The 12,918-nt window shown below is 43.0% G+C and overlaps 1 protein-coding gene across 2 annotated transcripts in view; it reads right to left on the reverse strand.

Moving 5' to 3' along the window:
• DOCK2 (dedicator of cytokinesis 2) overlaps positions 1 to 12,918 on the reverse strand; it is a 413,468-nt gene that overhangs the window by 39,528 nt on the left and 361,022 nt on the right. For both annotated transcript variants that reach the window (XM_042947072.1, XM_042947066.1), the window contains exons 34-36: positions 9,907 to 9,992; positions 2,958 to 3,114; positions 1,020 to 1,060 (exon numbers count right to left, since the gene is read on the reverse strand). In XM_042947072.1, the coding sequence (XP_042803006.1) occupies positions 1,020 to 1,060; positions 2,958 to 3,114; positions 9,907 to 9,992 (284 nt within the window). The remainder of the gene's footprint in view (positions 1 to 1,019; positions 1,061 to 2,957; positions 3,115 to 9,906; positions 9,993 to 12,918) is intronic.

The following is a 12,918-nucleotide window of genomic DNA, read 5'->3' on the forward strand; positions in this document are numbered from 1 at the left end:
GCATTTGACAGAATGGGTCAAAAGACTTGAAAACGCTTGTTAACCTTCTGGCCAATTTCTCTTTGTGGCTCTTGTCTCATAAGGATATGAGCAAGCTATAACTTGGACACATAAGATATATGTCTAAGAATTTTGTCGTTGTGCTATTTATGATAGGAAAAAGTTGGAAACAACCTAAATGTTCAACAATATAGGATTGGCTATATAAATTATGGTATATTCTGGAAAGAAAATTTTATAGTTTCATTAAAAATGATGTTGAAATTCATCTGTTGACATGGAATTCTTGTCAAGCAAAGAATAAATTATGAGCAATATGATCTCATTTTTGTAAAAAATATGCAGGCATAGAATTCCATCTCTATATAAATATAAAAGGGCCTGAGAATATGTATGGATTATGAGAGTTTATTTCACTTTTTTTGGTCTATACTTTATGAGTTGTTTGTTGCTGTTGTTTTGATAGTAAGTATGCATTATTTTTGTAAAGAGTAAAAATAGCAATACAAAAAAATTGGAGAAAAGAATATGAGATTCTGAGAAAAAAATGCCCTCCCCCCCAAAAAACCCTTCATGATACATTCAAATAAATGTCTTTTAAATGCCTACAAGAAAATAGGTTATCATGCATCCTCGTATTTTTTTTCCTGTGCAACTGGGATGGCCAATGGTCTAACTACGTGCTTCATAAACCCTAGAATTGGGCCCCATATGCTAACCCTTCAACAAATGCAGATGTAATTCACCAGCTCGATCCATAAGATGGGTTAAGGAAACTATGGTCTGTGGATACAACAAAACAGCATGGCAGGTTGTAGAACTCCAAGTGGCATGGGGGGCTGCTTAGGAGAATGAAAAGAGTTGAATCTGGAGAGATTGATAGGAATCAGAATATACAGGGACCTAGCATCAAGAAGGTAAGTTTAAATTCCATCCTGAAGGCAGCAGGGAGCCATTCGATGGATACTGAGCAGGAGAATGATACAGCAGATCTGAATTTTAGAAAACAAAAATCTTACCTTATGTACATCTCTTCCCGATTGTTATCTTTGTAGAAATTCTAGGTAGTGGAGGAAAAAACAGTGGTGAGTGTTTTTCTTTGCAGAGTGGCAGGAGTAGAGGGAGTAGTGATGGAGACGTAGGGAAGACTCCTCTTTACTATCTGGGCTCTCTGAGATGCGAGCCTGGAACTTACTTTCTTGAATGCATCAAACACCCTTTCTAGGAGATTCTACCTTGAAAGCCACTCCCCTGATCCTTAGGCTATAAAGGGACAGAGGGGGTACCTCAGCCATCACATGTCAGGGTGCAGATGGGCTATCTGCTGCACTGAGAGGTGGGTTGTCAGGATTGCGGCAGCCCAGCTTGATTTTACAAGCTCAGACCCATTACTCAGATGGAGCTGGTTGTTCTCAAAATAATAGCAGTAATCAGAGTTCTAGGAATAGTAACAGATTTCAGGGATAATAACGGATCACAACTCCTGATAGTACAGTGGTATGAGGAGTTACGATGAGACTCCACAGGCAAAGACATTTAAACTTGGCAATACCTGGGAAGCTCGACTCAAGCTCAGGGATCATTTAGACCAGTAGCGGTCCTGGGCTCTACCACCAGATATCCTAATCTCGTGCATTTGTAAATGAGCCCTTAAAAATTTTGAGCCAGGAGGTCATGATCTGACCCATGAGCTACACTTTGAGAAAACCCTGGTTTAACTGAATGTACCCATATGTACCTGAGGCTCAGAGGGAGGGAGGTGATGTTCCAGGTGTTCCAGGGTACACAGTGGTTGGCAGAGACACCCGAGACCTCAGCTCCTCTGACACCCTCCCCCCATCCTCCTTCTTGATGCCGTGAGAAGGCACACCAAAAGCTAGCAGGGTCTAATTGCTTGTGGATCTACCTGTCCCAAGGTCAGAGTCTGACTGTTGAAGGTCATTTTCTTCAATTCACTTCTGCCTCTCCATAGAGACAAATTGCTAAACTCCTGGAAAACCCCTCTTCCTGCTCTTTATGTAAATTGGGCCTGGTGGAATTATTAGCAATGAATTCCTTTCTGCTGTAATCAGGATATTTTAACTCCCCTTAGCATTTCAGAAAATCAATGGCAATATCTGGGCTATTAAAAAGAGAGTCCACTTAGGTTAACAGAGGCCACACAAAAGAACTATGGGACAGGATTTATATTTTTGGAGCATTGAGCATGGCGGGGGAGGGGGTTGATATGATGGATGCTACATGGTCTTTTGGCCAGCTTCATTCATTTAAACCACTTTAGGGTGGGCTGACGTGGTGGTGTGGGGCGTTGCAGCTGGTGCTACCTCTCATGACTGTACCACAGGACATGTGAACGGAGACTGTTCAGGAGACGGCTCTTGGAGGGTCATGCGGTATAGGGGTTAAGAGCCTGCACTTGAGATTAGCTGTTCTGGCCCATACTAATTTGCTGTAAATTCTGGTTATTAGATTATTCTGTAAGAGAAGGAAACTAACATGTAGGAAGCATTTAACCACGGCCCCAGGATGAATAACCTAAGAAATAGGTACTACTACTTTGTCTATGGAATGGATAAACAAACTAAGCCTTCAAAAAACTTCCTTGACATGTCTACTCTATTAGTTATCAGAGATAGGAGAACCTATGGGCTATGAAACTCCAAAGCTCATACTCTTAACCCCTTTTTACTGCCACTTTCCTTCCATGTGATGTGTTAAGTACTAAAGAAAACACTCATTCCCATTTCATATATGAGGGAACTGAGACATGGAATGGTGCAGTTATTGGTCTCAAGACACAGAGCTAGCAGATGGCAGAGCAGGGATTCAATTCCACTTCTGTCTGCTTTCTGAAGCCCTTAGCACTACTTCCCTATCAAGAGCACAGTGAAACCCCAAACCAGGCCTGCCCCCAGGACTTGATGGGACCTTGGGGAGAGGTGGCTGACCCCACATACCAGCAGATTCACAGTGCAGCTCATGCGGTTGTCTTTGCTCTCATCGGTCATCACACCCCGGTAATCGAGCAGCTTCTCCAGGAGGCCTTTGACCAGGTTCACAAAGTTTTCCACTGACTTGAAAATAGTCGGATGCTCTGTGGCACATTCCATCAGGCTGTGGGCAGAGATGGCAGGGCAGTGAGCTCATGGCCAGAGGAGAAAGAGTGTGTTGAGGGGTGGGGTGGGGGGTGGGGCATCGCCAATGAACCAGTGAGTTTAAGTTCCCCTGGTTCATGTGTTGGCTCATTTTGTTCATTTATTCAATCATGTATTCATTTATATACTTAATTGTCTATACAGTTTAGCAAGCATTTAATTTTTTTTTTACCCACCATCAGAATGGGAAAAAAATGTCCAATGTGGGCAGCTGTCCAAAAAAATAGTGATTTCTACACATGGGGAAATAGTCACTTCTACACATCCACATTGGGAGTGAATCAGTACCACCCTTTGTGTAGCAATTTCCACAATATCTATCAAAATTGTAAACGTACATACCCTCTGGCCCAACAATTCTACTTCAGTGAACCTATTCTACAGAAATATTCCCAGAAGCATGCAAGGATTTATGATACTTACAAATTGTGTCTATAGTGAAATAGTTGAAACTATCTTAAATGTCCATCAGTAGGCAAATGGTTAATAAATTAAAGCATATTTACAAAATGTACTTCTATGAAGATACTATAAAGTATGAGAAATCAATATGCTTTGACACAAAAAGCTCTATAAAATGTACAGATCAGTGAGAAAAGTAAGTTTCAGAACAATATTTGTTTTTTATTTAACCAACTCACATAGAACCTACCATGTCCCAGGCATTATTCCAAATGTCTCACCAATGTTAACTCACCTAATCTCCCATCATAGTCTGATGAGAAAGGATGTTTGCAGATAGGGAAACTAAGGCACAGAGAGGCCAACTAACTTGTACAAGGTCACACAAGTTGTTAAATATCAATATTCTGGCTCTGGCATTTGTGAGTGGAAGTGCATGTCTGCATCATGTGTTTCTGTGTGCTTATAAATGTGCCAAATATGGCCCGGAAGGATAAACACCAAACTCTTAATGGTGGTTTCTTCTGACAAGCAGTCTAGGTGGGGGAATAGAGAAGAGAGTATTCATTTTTTAAATTTAAATGTGCATATATTATTTGAAAATTCTACATTTTGTTATAATATTAATATTCTAAATTTTAAAAGCAAAAATTAAAAAAAATGTGACATTACTTAAGCATCTATTAGTTGCTAGGCAATATGATAGGCATTGTGTGGGGTGGGGATGGAGAGAAAGATAAAATAAAAAAAGAAATATAAAAAAAATGCCTACTTTCAGGAGGCCCACAGGCTAGGCAAGGAGAGACAGATGGATTAAAATTTTGATTAATGACAACTTTTTATTAATCACTTATTTTGTACCAGACACTGTACTAATCATTTTTTCTTTTTTCTTTTTTTTCTAATTTTTTTATTCTAATCACTTTTTCTTGAGAAATCATCATAATAGGGGTGCCTGGGTGGCTCAGTCAGTTAAACGTCCAACTTTGACTCAGGTCATGATCTCATGGGTCATGAGTTCGAGCCCAGTGCTGGGCTCTGTGCTAACAGCTCAGAGCCTCGAGCCTGCTTCAGATTCTGTGTCTCCCTCTCTCTCTCTCTGCCACTCCCCCACTCACACTCTGTCTCTCTAACTCTCAAAAATAAATAAACGTAAAAAAAATTTAAAAAAGAAATCATCACGATAATTCTGACTGGTAAAAATTATTCCTCTCATTTTATAGAGGAGGGAATCAAGGCTCAGAGAGGTTAAACAACCTCCTGAAATCACTCTCCTAGTAAGTGGTGACCTTGGGAATCAAGCCAAACACTTCACTTTTTTCCCACAGAGAAACATTGTGGTGTGTTCTCTGGCATCTTGAGTAGACAAGCATTACCCAGGCTACTATTTGTTTCTGGCTAATATCCCTGTGGCAGCTTAGGTCCCAAGAGCTCCAAGTAGGGAAAGGTGAGAAAGGCAAGGACTTCAGAGGGTCATTTCCTCCCAGAAGCCAAACCAGGCTGCAAGGAGGCGACACCTCAAACTGTGGTGTGATCAGACAAATCCATCTTCTCCGTGGGAGAAGCACCTGTTCCCTGGCTCTCAGTGAGAGACGCAAATTGCCCTGTGATTTAGGCCTGTCTGGCTCAGTCACAGCTGTGCCTGACTCCTTCTGGGACCGTCACTTCCAGCCCCGTTTCCCAAGCTAATAACAATGCGACAACGCTTTGTCCAGTGTTTGGGTGTGATTCCTCACAGCCTCTCAGGCAGCTCAGACCCAGAAGGTATCTCACGGCCTGAGCGCAGCCCAGACCAGTGGTTCTTAGTCCCTGCGACATGTTAGAATCTCCAGGGGAACGTTTTCTAAAGCTCAGTGACCACCCTAAAATCGATGGCTTTGTATCTTTGGGAGTGGGAGCCAAGTAGCAGTATTTTATCTTTAGAATTCTCTAGGTAATTCCAATATGCAGCCAACATTAAGAACTAGTTTAGTCCACTGCTTTGCAAAGTTCAATGTGTATGGGAATCGCCTGGGGATTAACAGATTCCGATTAATAGATTCTGTTAATAGATTCTGGTTCAATAGATCTGGGCTAGGGCCTGAGATTCTGCATTTCTAAAAGCTCTCGGATAATGCTAGGGCTATTGGTCCTTTGCAAAGCATGGGTTTTGAAGAATACTTTCTTAGTTTCTCTATTCTTTAGGTGTAAGATAATAAATCTGCTCATATGGTCTAGGATTGGTGAGATGGATTGGCAGACTGTTTGGAACTCACCCATCCATTCACCATTCATCACCACCTACCACCATCCACCATCCATCCACTCAACAGATATTTTTCTAGGAACCAGGGATTCAGAAATTATTAAGACACTGACTTCCAGGAAATCACAGTATAGCACGGGAAGCAGATACAAAAATAAAGACTAACCATAGTATATGATACTCCCATTTATTATTTCCTGTGTTCCAGATGCTGTGCAAACCCATTTTATGGGTTATCTTATTTAATGCTTACAAAATTTCCTGGAGTTGGGCATTATTAACACTGTCAACTGATAGAGGAGGCATGAAACCCCCAGGGCTGGGTTCTAATAAGGGTCTTGCCAAAGTCCCCCAGCTGTTTCTCTCCTTTGAATCCACAATGGAGGACAGATACAATGAAAAAGGGTCATGGGAATCTCCAGGTGATGCAGATAATTCCTCACTCAGAAGGAGAGGGGGCAGAGCACTTGCCAGCCACTCCCTGTCTATACTTCTGCCTGGGTGGGGGTTGGGTGGGGACTGGAGGGAACTCACAGTGCCCTAGAGTTGATTTGCATTCAGCATGGGAGGCCTTCAGAGGGAAGAACCCAGGCCCACGCTCTGTGTCAGTGCTGATGGAACTGGGTTTTCACTCATCCTTGAAAACTATGTATGGAGTACCTCTTATGACAGGTCCTCTTTCAGGCACTGAACTGGTTTGGGTGGGATCTTGGCCCCAGAACACACATTCTCTGTCCCTTTCACCTTTCCAGCTCCCTTACCACTTCTAGAAAAATTCTCAGGCAGATGGAATACAGCAAAATAGAGTGTCTAATTACTCCTTTCAATGTGGGGACCTTCACATTAAGAGATATGGACAGGGGCACCTGGGTGGCTCAGTCGGTTAAGCATCCAACTCTTGATTTCGGCTCAGGTCTGGATCTTACAGTTGCCTCTCCTATGCTTGTGTGCACTCTCTCTCACTCTCAAAAATAAATAAATAAATAAAAAAAAAAGAGGTGGACAACTGGGAGTGGGCTTTGGGGACAGTTCTGAGGGTAGGGAGGGGTGGGATGTTGTATAAGGTTGTATAGCTTGTGCACTGCACAAAAGCCCATGAGGGCTGAAATCGAGCCCCACGTCATGCTCTAAGTCTGTGCCCTAATGCAGGTCTATTGCTGCCATAGGAAGGGAAACCCTGCTCTATTCACAAAGGCACCATCATATTGCTAAGCCATGTACCACAGGACTGTGTCTGCCCAGAGAAGGTCCTCCATAGCAGTAGAGGCCCTGAATGAAGGGCTGAAGGAAGGGCTAGAGGAACTGTAGATGACTAGACTGGGGGAGAAATGACAGGTATGTTCATGGCTTCAAATAACCACATCAGTGTCTACCTAGAGAGCAACAATAATAGCTAATATTTCCAGACTACTTACTAGTTATCAGGAACTGCTAAGTACTTTACATGACTTTTCTTGCTTAGTCTCAACAAAAACTGTAACAGCTGGATAGTATTTTATCCTCAGTTTGCAGATAAGGAAACTGAGGCTCAGAAAGCTCAAAGGCAGAAGCAGGGACCTGGCCCCTGGACATTTTAATGGGACCTTGACTCCTCTGGTTGGGCTTGATTAGTTTTGCAGAAATCATTCACACCTCTATCCTAGAAGCAAAAATAATGAGCTGCTTTTAATTTCCTCGACCTCTAAGGATTCCTTTTATAAATAATCACTCAGGAAGGATTTGAAAATCCTGCTGATCATCTGAAGACTGCCGCAGAGCCCCATCCGCTTATAAAAATGGAAATTGCCAGCACTGTAAATGGTTTCCCTTATGGTCAATATTTAGATTTTCCTTTTTAGAACTTTAAAATAAACATTGACTCAGGCAAAATGTCACTTTTTCCCCTGGACAGTCAGTCTTGATACCCACCTGAGGAGCAGACAGTGGGTTTCTCCTTCTGAGTTACGTTTGTGTTCCCTGTGTGTAGTGAGAGCTGTGCGCAGTGACAGAAGGGGGACAGGGCCTGCTGAGAAGGTGCTGCCTGGGAATCTGCCCTGCCTACTGAGCAGGACAGGGAGGGTCACTGTGAGGGTTAGAGCAAGGCCTTTAGTTTGCTTTTGTTATTGGAGATAAAATATTCAAAAAGGATTAGGAAAAGAATCTGACATCAGAGTTCTATCAGAGAATCATACAAGTCTGAGAATATACAATTAGGAAGAAATTTGAAATGTCTGAGCCACATTGCTAAGCCTTGGGAGAAGTCCTTCGGGAGGAAAGGGACACTGACATGAAGACGGAAACTGGGAGTCAGATGGCTGAACAAAGTATATTTATTAAGCTTTTACCTGCTGTGTGCCAGATGCTTTATAGTTATTCAGTCTTCAAAATAGCTACAGGCTTATTATCCCCATTTTATAGATAGAGATATCGAGGCCAAAGATGCGTGATTGGTCCAAAGTTACACAGATGCTAAGTGGTAGAATCAGGGTTGAAACTAATGTCTTTCTCCAAATATATACAATTGGCCTACATGCACATGAAAAAATGCTCAACATCATTAGCTATCGAGGAAATGAAAATCAAGATGGCAATGATATCAGTTTCACAGCCACTGGGATGGCTTTAGTCAGTAAGGCAGATATTAACAAGAGTTGGGGAGAATGTGGAGAAACTTGAACCCTCACACACAGCTGGTAGGAATGTGAGTGGTCAAGTACTTTGGAAAACAGTCTGATGGTTCCTCAAAAAGCCAAGTAGAGTTACCAAATGACCCAGCAACTCCACTCCTAGGTATATACCCAAGAAAATTGGAAGCATTGTGTCCACATAAAAATTTGCATGTGAATGCTCATAGCATAGTCATTCCTAACAGTGAAAAAGTGGAAACAGCCTACATGTCCATCAGTTGGTAAATGAATAGGGGTGCCTAGGTGGCTCAGTCAGTTAAGCGTCCAACTTCAGCTCAGGTCATGATCTCGTGGTTCACGAGTTGGAGCTCTGCGTCAGGCTCTGTGCTGACAGATCAGAGCCTGGAGCCTGCTTTGGATTCTGTGTCTCCCTCTTCCTCTACTCCTTGCCTGCTCACACTCTGTCTCTCTCTCAAAAAATAAATAAACATTAAATTTTTTTAAAAAAAGATAGGTAAATGAATAAACAAAATGGGGTATATCTAAACAGAGAAATATTAGTCAGCAACAAAAAGAAATGAGGTGCTGACGACTGCTACAGTGTGGACGAACCTTGAAAACATGATATACGAAAGAAGCCAGTTTCAAAGTACCATATACTGATTCTATTTACATGAAATGTCCAGAATAGACAAATCCACAGGGGCCGAAAGTAGAGGGGATGATGTCTAAAGAGTATGGGGTTTCTTTGGGGAGGTAACAAAACTGTTCTAAAATGGATGGTGGTTATGGTTGCGTAACTCTGCAAATATACTAAAAGCGATAAAATTGTACACTTCCAGTGAGCTGTATAGTATATACATTATATCTCAATAAAATCTTAAAACAAAAAGACATGTCCTGACCAAGTTCAGCGCTGACCACTGTCCACTGCCTCACGCAGACCTATGCCCTGCAGTCAGGCAGAGCTGGTTTGGGTCCCAGCTTGTCTACCCAACTAGATTGTTCTAGTTTCCTCAGACAAGACCCTTCCATGAGCCTCAGGGCCCAGCTCTATGAAATAGGGGTCAGAGAGTAAATGCAGCTAAATGAGGCAGTGCACAGACAGCATCTAGCTCAGCATCTGTACACTGCGTGTACCCTATTTATCTTGGTCATGATCAACATCTGTGTAAGATTAAAAGAGAAAGAAGGAAAAACTAGCAAGAATTATTCCATAGCAAAGAGATAACACAAGTGAACATTTTGGTGGATTGTTTTTCTCTTCACAACACAGCAAAGTTTCTTTTTATCCATCCCATTCCATCAATATCAAAGAAACAGCCACTCTAGAGAGAGAGAAATTTTAAGTTTCTTTCAAAAATGGAGTTTCTCCAATACCAGGAGCCAGAAGATCGATCTCCAGGGGAGGGAGGAGTCTCTGAAGGCCTGGAGTCCCAAGCTCTCCAGCCTGCAGCTGACCTTCCCGTCTCCCCCCGCGCACGGGTGCTGAACTTACATTGACTCAAGCAGCTGCATGTACTGCTCATCTCCTCGGCCTCCTTCCACCTCATGGTCCAGCTTGAGGATGATCTCATTTTCAAACTAAAGCAGTAGGAGACGAAAAATCAATAATAACAACATTAGAAGGCTGAATGTTGAAATTAGTCAATTTGTTATTTTAGCCAAAGCTTTAGGGAGCACCTATCATTTCCCAGCGTTTGTGCCCAGAATCGGGAGTGCTAAACGGAACGGGATGCTGTGCCTGCTTTTAGGAGTTCCCAGAGTACGGGGAGAAGAGGAGTGGATGATAAGTGCTGGAGAGAGAAGGAGGGAGGGGAGGGAGAGAGTGACCACGTGAAGGAAAAGGGCATTTCAAGCAGAGGACACAGCGTGTGCAAAGACATGGAGGTATGTGACAGAGCACTGTATCTTCAGGAAGCGGCACGTTGTCACAGACAGCTGTCTGCCTAGCCTTCCTTTCTCCATACTTTGGTGATCACGCTGGCCCTAATCTTAGTCCTGGGGACACAGATGAGCTACCCATACCTCCCTAGCTCCGGGTGTGGGCATGTGACCCAGGCCTACCTCTTAATCAGTATCTTTCATCATCTAGACACTAAGATTAATAAAGGCTCAGGCTGAGTAAGTGAGACTCAGATCCAAGGCTTTGCTGAAACTCTTAGCAAAGAGTCTGTCTGCTCAATGTGAAGATGGAAGGCTGTAAGCCTGAGGCTGCTGGAGATGGCCATAATAGAAGAGCCCACCTGGAAATGACGCCAATACAGAGGAGAGTGGAAAAGGGGAGACAGAGAAAGACTGAGCCCCTGAGCCCATCCATACTTGAAGCTCTCATAGGTACATGAGCTGATGCCTCAGAAAGTAGACTGGTGGCAACTGTAGTGGTCAGAGATCAGACTCGGTAAGTGACCTGAACATGAGTATGTACCTATAGTCCCAACATATCTTGGAACATGAAGCCAGAGAGCGTTCCATCTCCCCATTTTCACTCTCAAGAAGCATCTCACCCAGTTCAGCTCATGGCTTACGCAATGTTTTGAAGGGCCATACTGTGTCCCTTTGCATGGCTAAAATGTAAAACAGTTTGTACTTTCAATAACATGCCGTGATGAATCCATCCAAATCACGCAGTCTGCTTCTCCTCAGTTTTACCATTAAATACGAAACTGGCATCTGGAGAAGGGAAGAAGGCCCTTGGCAAAGGTCACCAAGGTCTAGGGAGTCTTTGGGTACTCCTGGCTTCTTACCCAGCCTCTCTACTCTCAGACCTTAAAATCTCCCCATGAAGTCTGGAGGTCATATTTAAGGAGGATCATGTCTAAAGGTGATAATGCATGAAAACCAGCCAGCCCCGGATTGGTTCCACTTCACTAAGTGTCAGGTACTTTACACATGAAGAAGTATGTGTAATGCTCTGTGAATGGCAGAGACCTTTTGGCAGGCTCCTTCCAGTGCACAAAGGATCAAGCCCAGTCTAGTTGGTTGGAATCTTTAAGTGATGAAAGGCAGGGGCTGGATTCACTTTTCCCTCAGCTCACATCTGTGGTGCCATTGTTCCCTCACTGTTGTGTGCTGAGGGCCAAAAGAAAGGACAAAAAGCTTGTGCTGATACAGCACAGATGAGAAAATTTCCTGTGAGTTTCCTCAGTCGGGGAAGATTTATGGAAGGAGATACAAAAAAAACCTGGAAGACGGGTAGGATTGTGATAAATATGAAAAGGAAGAGCATTCTGGGTAGGAGGAACGGAGTGAATGAAGGTTGTAGATGTAGGAAAGTAGAGAAAAATGAGGAGAGCAGTTAAGAAAGATCAGAGTTCAAGAAGAAAGAAAAGAAAAAAAATTAGAATGAAGACCCAGATGGGGGCCAATTTGATGAGGGTCTGGACTGCCAGTCCACACATGAATCATGTACCTTACATGATGCATTGTATTAAGCATCTTGTATGCATCAAATATTATCCAGACTTAAGGGTTGGGGCTATCATGATTAGAGATGTCTACTGTGCCAAGCTTGGGGCAGGAAGTAATACAGCTAAAGGACTGCAAGCATGGGCTCTGATGTTAGACCATCTGATTTACATGCCTGCTCCATTCCCTCCACCATCTTAGGAAAGCTATCAGGTCTTTCTAATCCCACTTCAGAGTTTATATCAGGCATCAGGGGTCAGCAAACATTTTCTGTAAAGGGCCAGATTGTAAATATTTTAGTCTTTGTGGGTTAGTCAGTCTTTATTACAACTACTCAGCTCTGCTGCTATAACACAAAAGCAACCACAGATAATATATAGACAAATCAGCATGGCTGTATTCTAATAAAACTTTATTTACAAAAACAGGTAACAGGACAGATTTGGCCTGTGGACCCTATCAATATAATAGTGGTCCCTACCACATGGGGTAGTTAGGAGGACTGGAGGAGATTTTATATATAAAGCACCAGGGGAGAGCATAAACTCAAATGTGCATTGGGTTTGCTCATCTGCTTATGATTACTGCTAATGTTATTGTTATTACTGCTGAATGTTACTGGAAAGCAGCTTTATGGGAGAAAAATAGCATTTTTTTCCTTGTCTGAGTTGTTCAGTGTTAAGTGTTGGCATGATTCCTCCTGATGCGATGAACTTTCCTTTAGAGCAGAGAAGTGCATGGGGTAAATAAGCACTTGTCACAAGGTCACAAAGAGCCTGCAGGGAAGGAAATTACGGGGTGCCAGGGGCTGTGCAGAGCTGGATGACGCTGTGCCACGTGTGAGCCCTTCAGGCCAGGTCGGAGAGTGAAGGTTTCAGTCAAGCACATCCCATGACAGACGCCGGCCCGTTTTGTTCCCAAGCAGGCACTGTGCACAGGAGCGGCTATGACCACAGCCTTTGGCATCCAAAAGACTTAGTTTGAGTCTTGCTTTGACTTTTCTCCCCACTATGTGATCTTGGGAAAGTTAATAAGCTTCCTGAGGCTCAATTTTCTCATCTATTACATGAAGATTTAAAACAGCACCTACTGGGGCACCTGG

The sequence above is a fragment of the Panthera leo genome, chromosome A1 (genome assembly GCF_018350215.1).
Source record: "Panthera leo isolate Ple1 chromosome A1, P.leo_Ple1_pat1.1, whole genome shotgun sequence".
In the NCBI taxonomy this organism is placed as follows: domain Eukaryota; kingdom Metazoa; phylum Chordata; class Mammalia; order Carnivora; family Felidae; genus Panthera; species Panthera leo.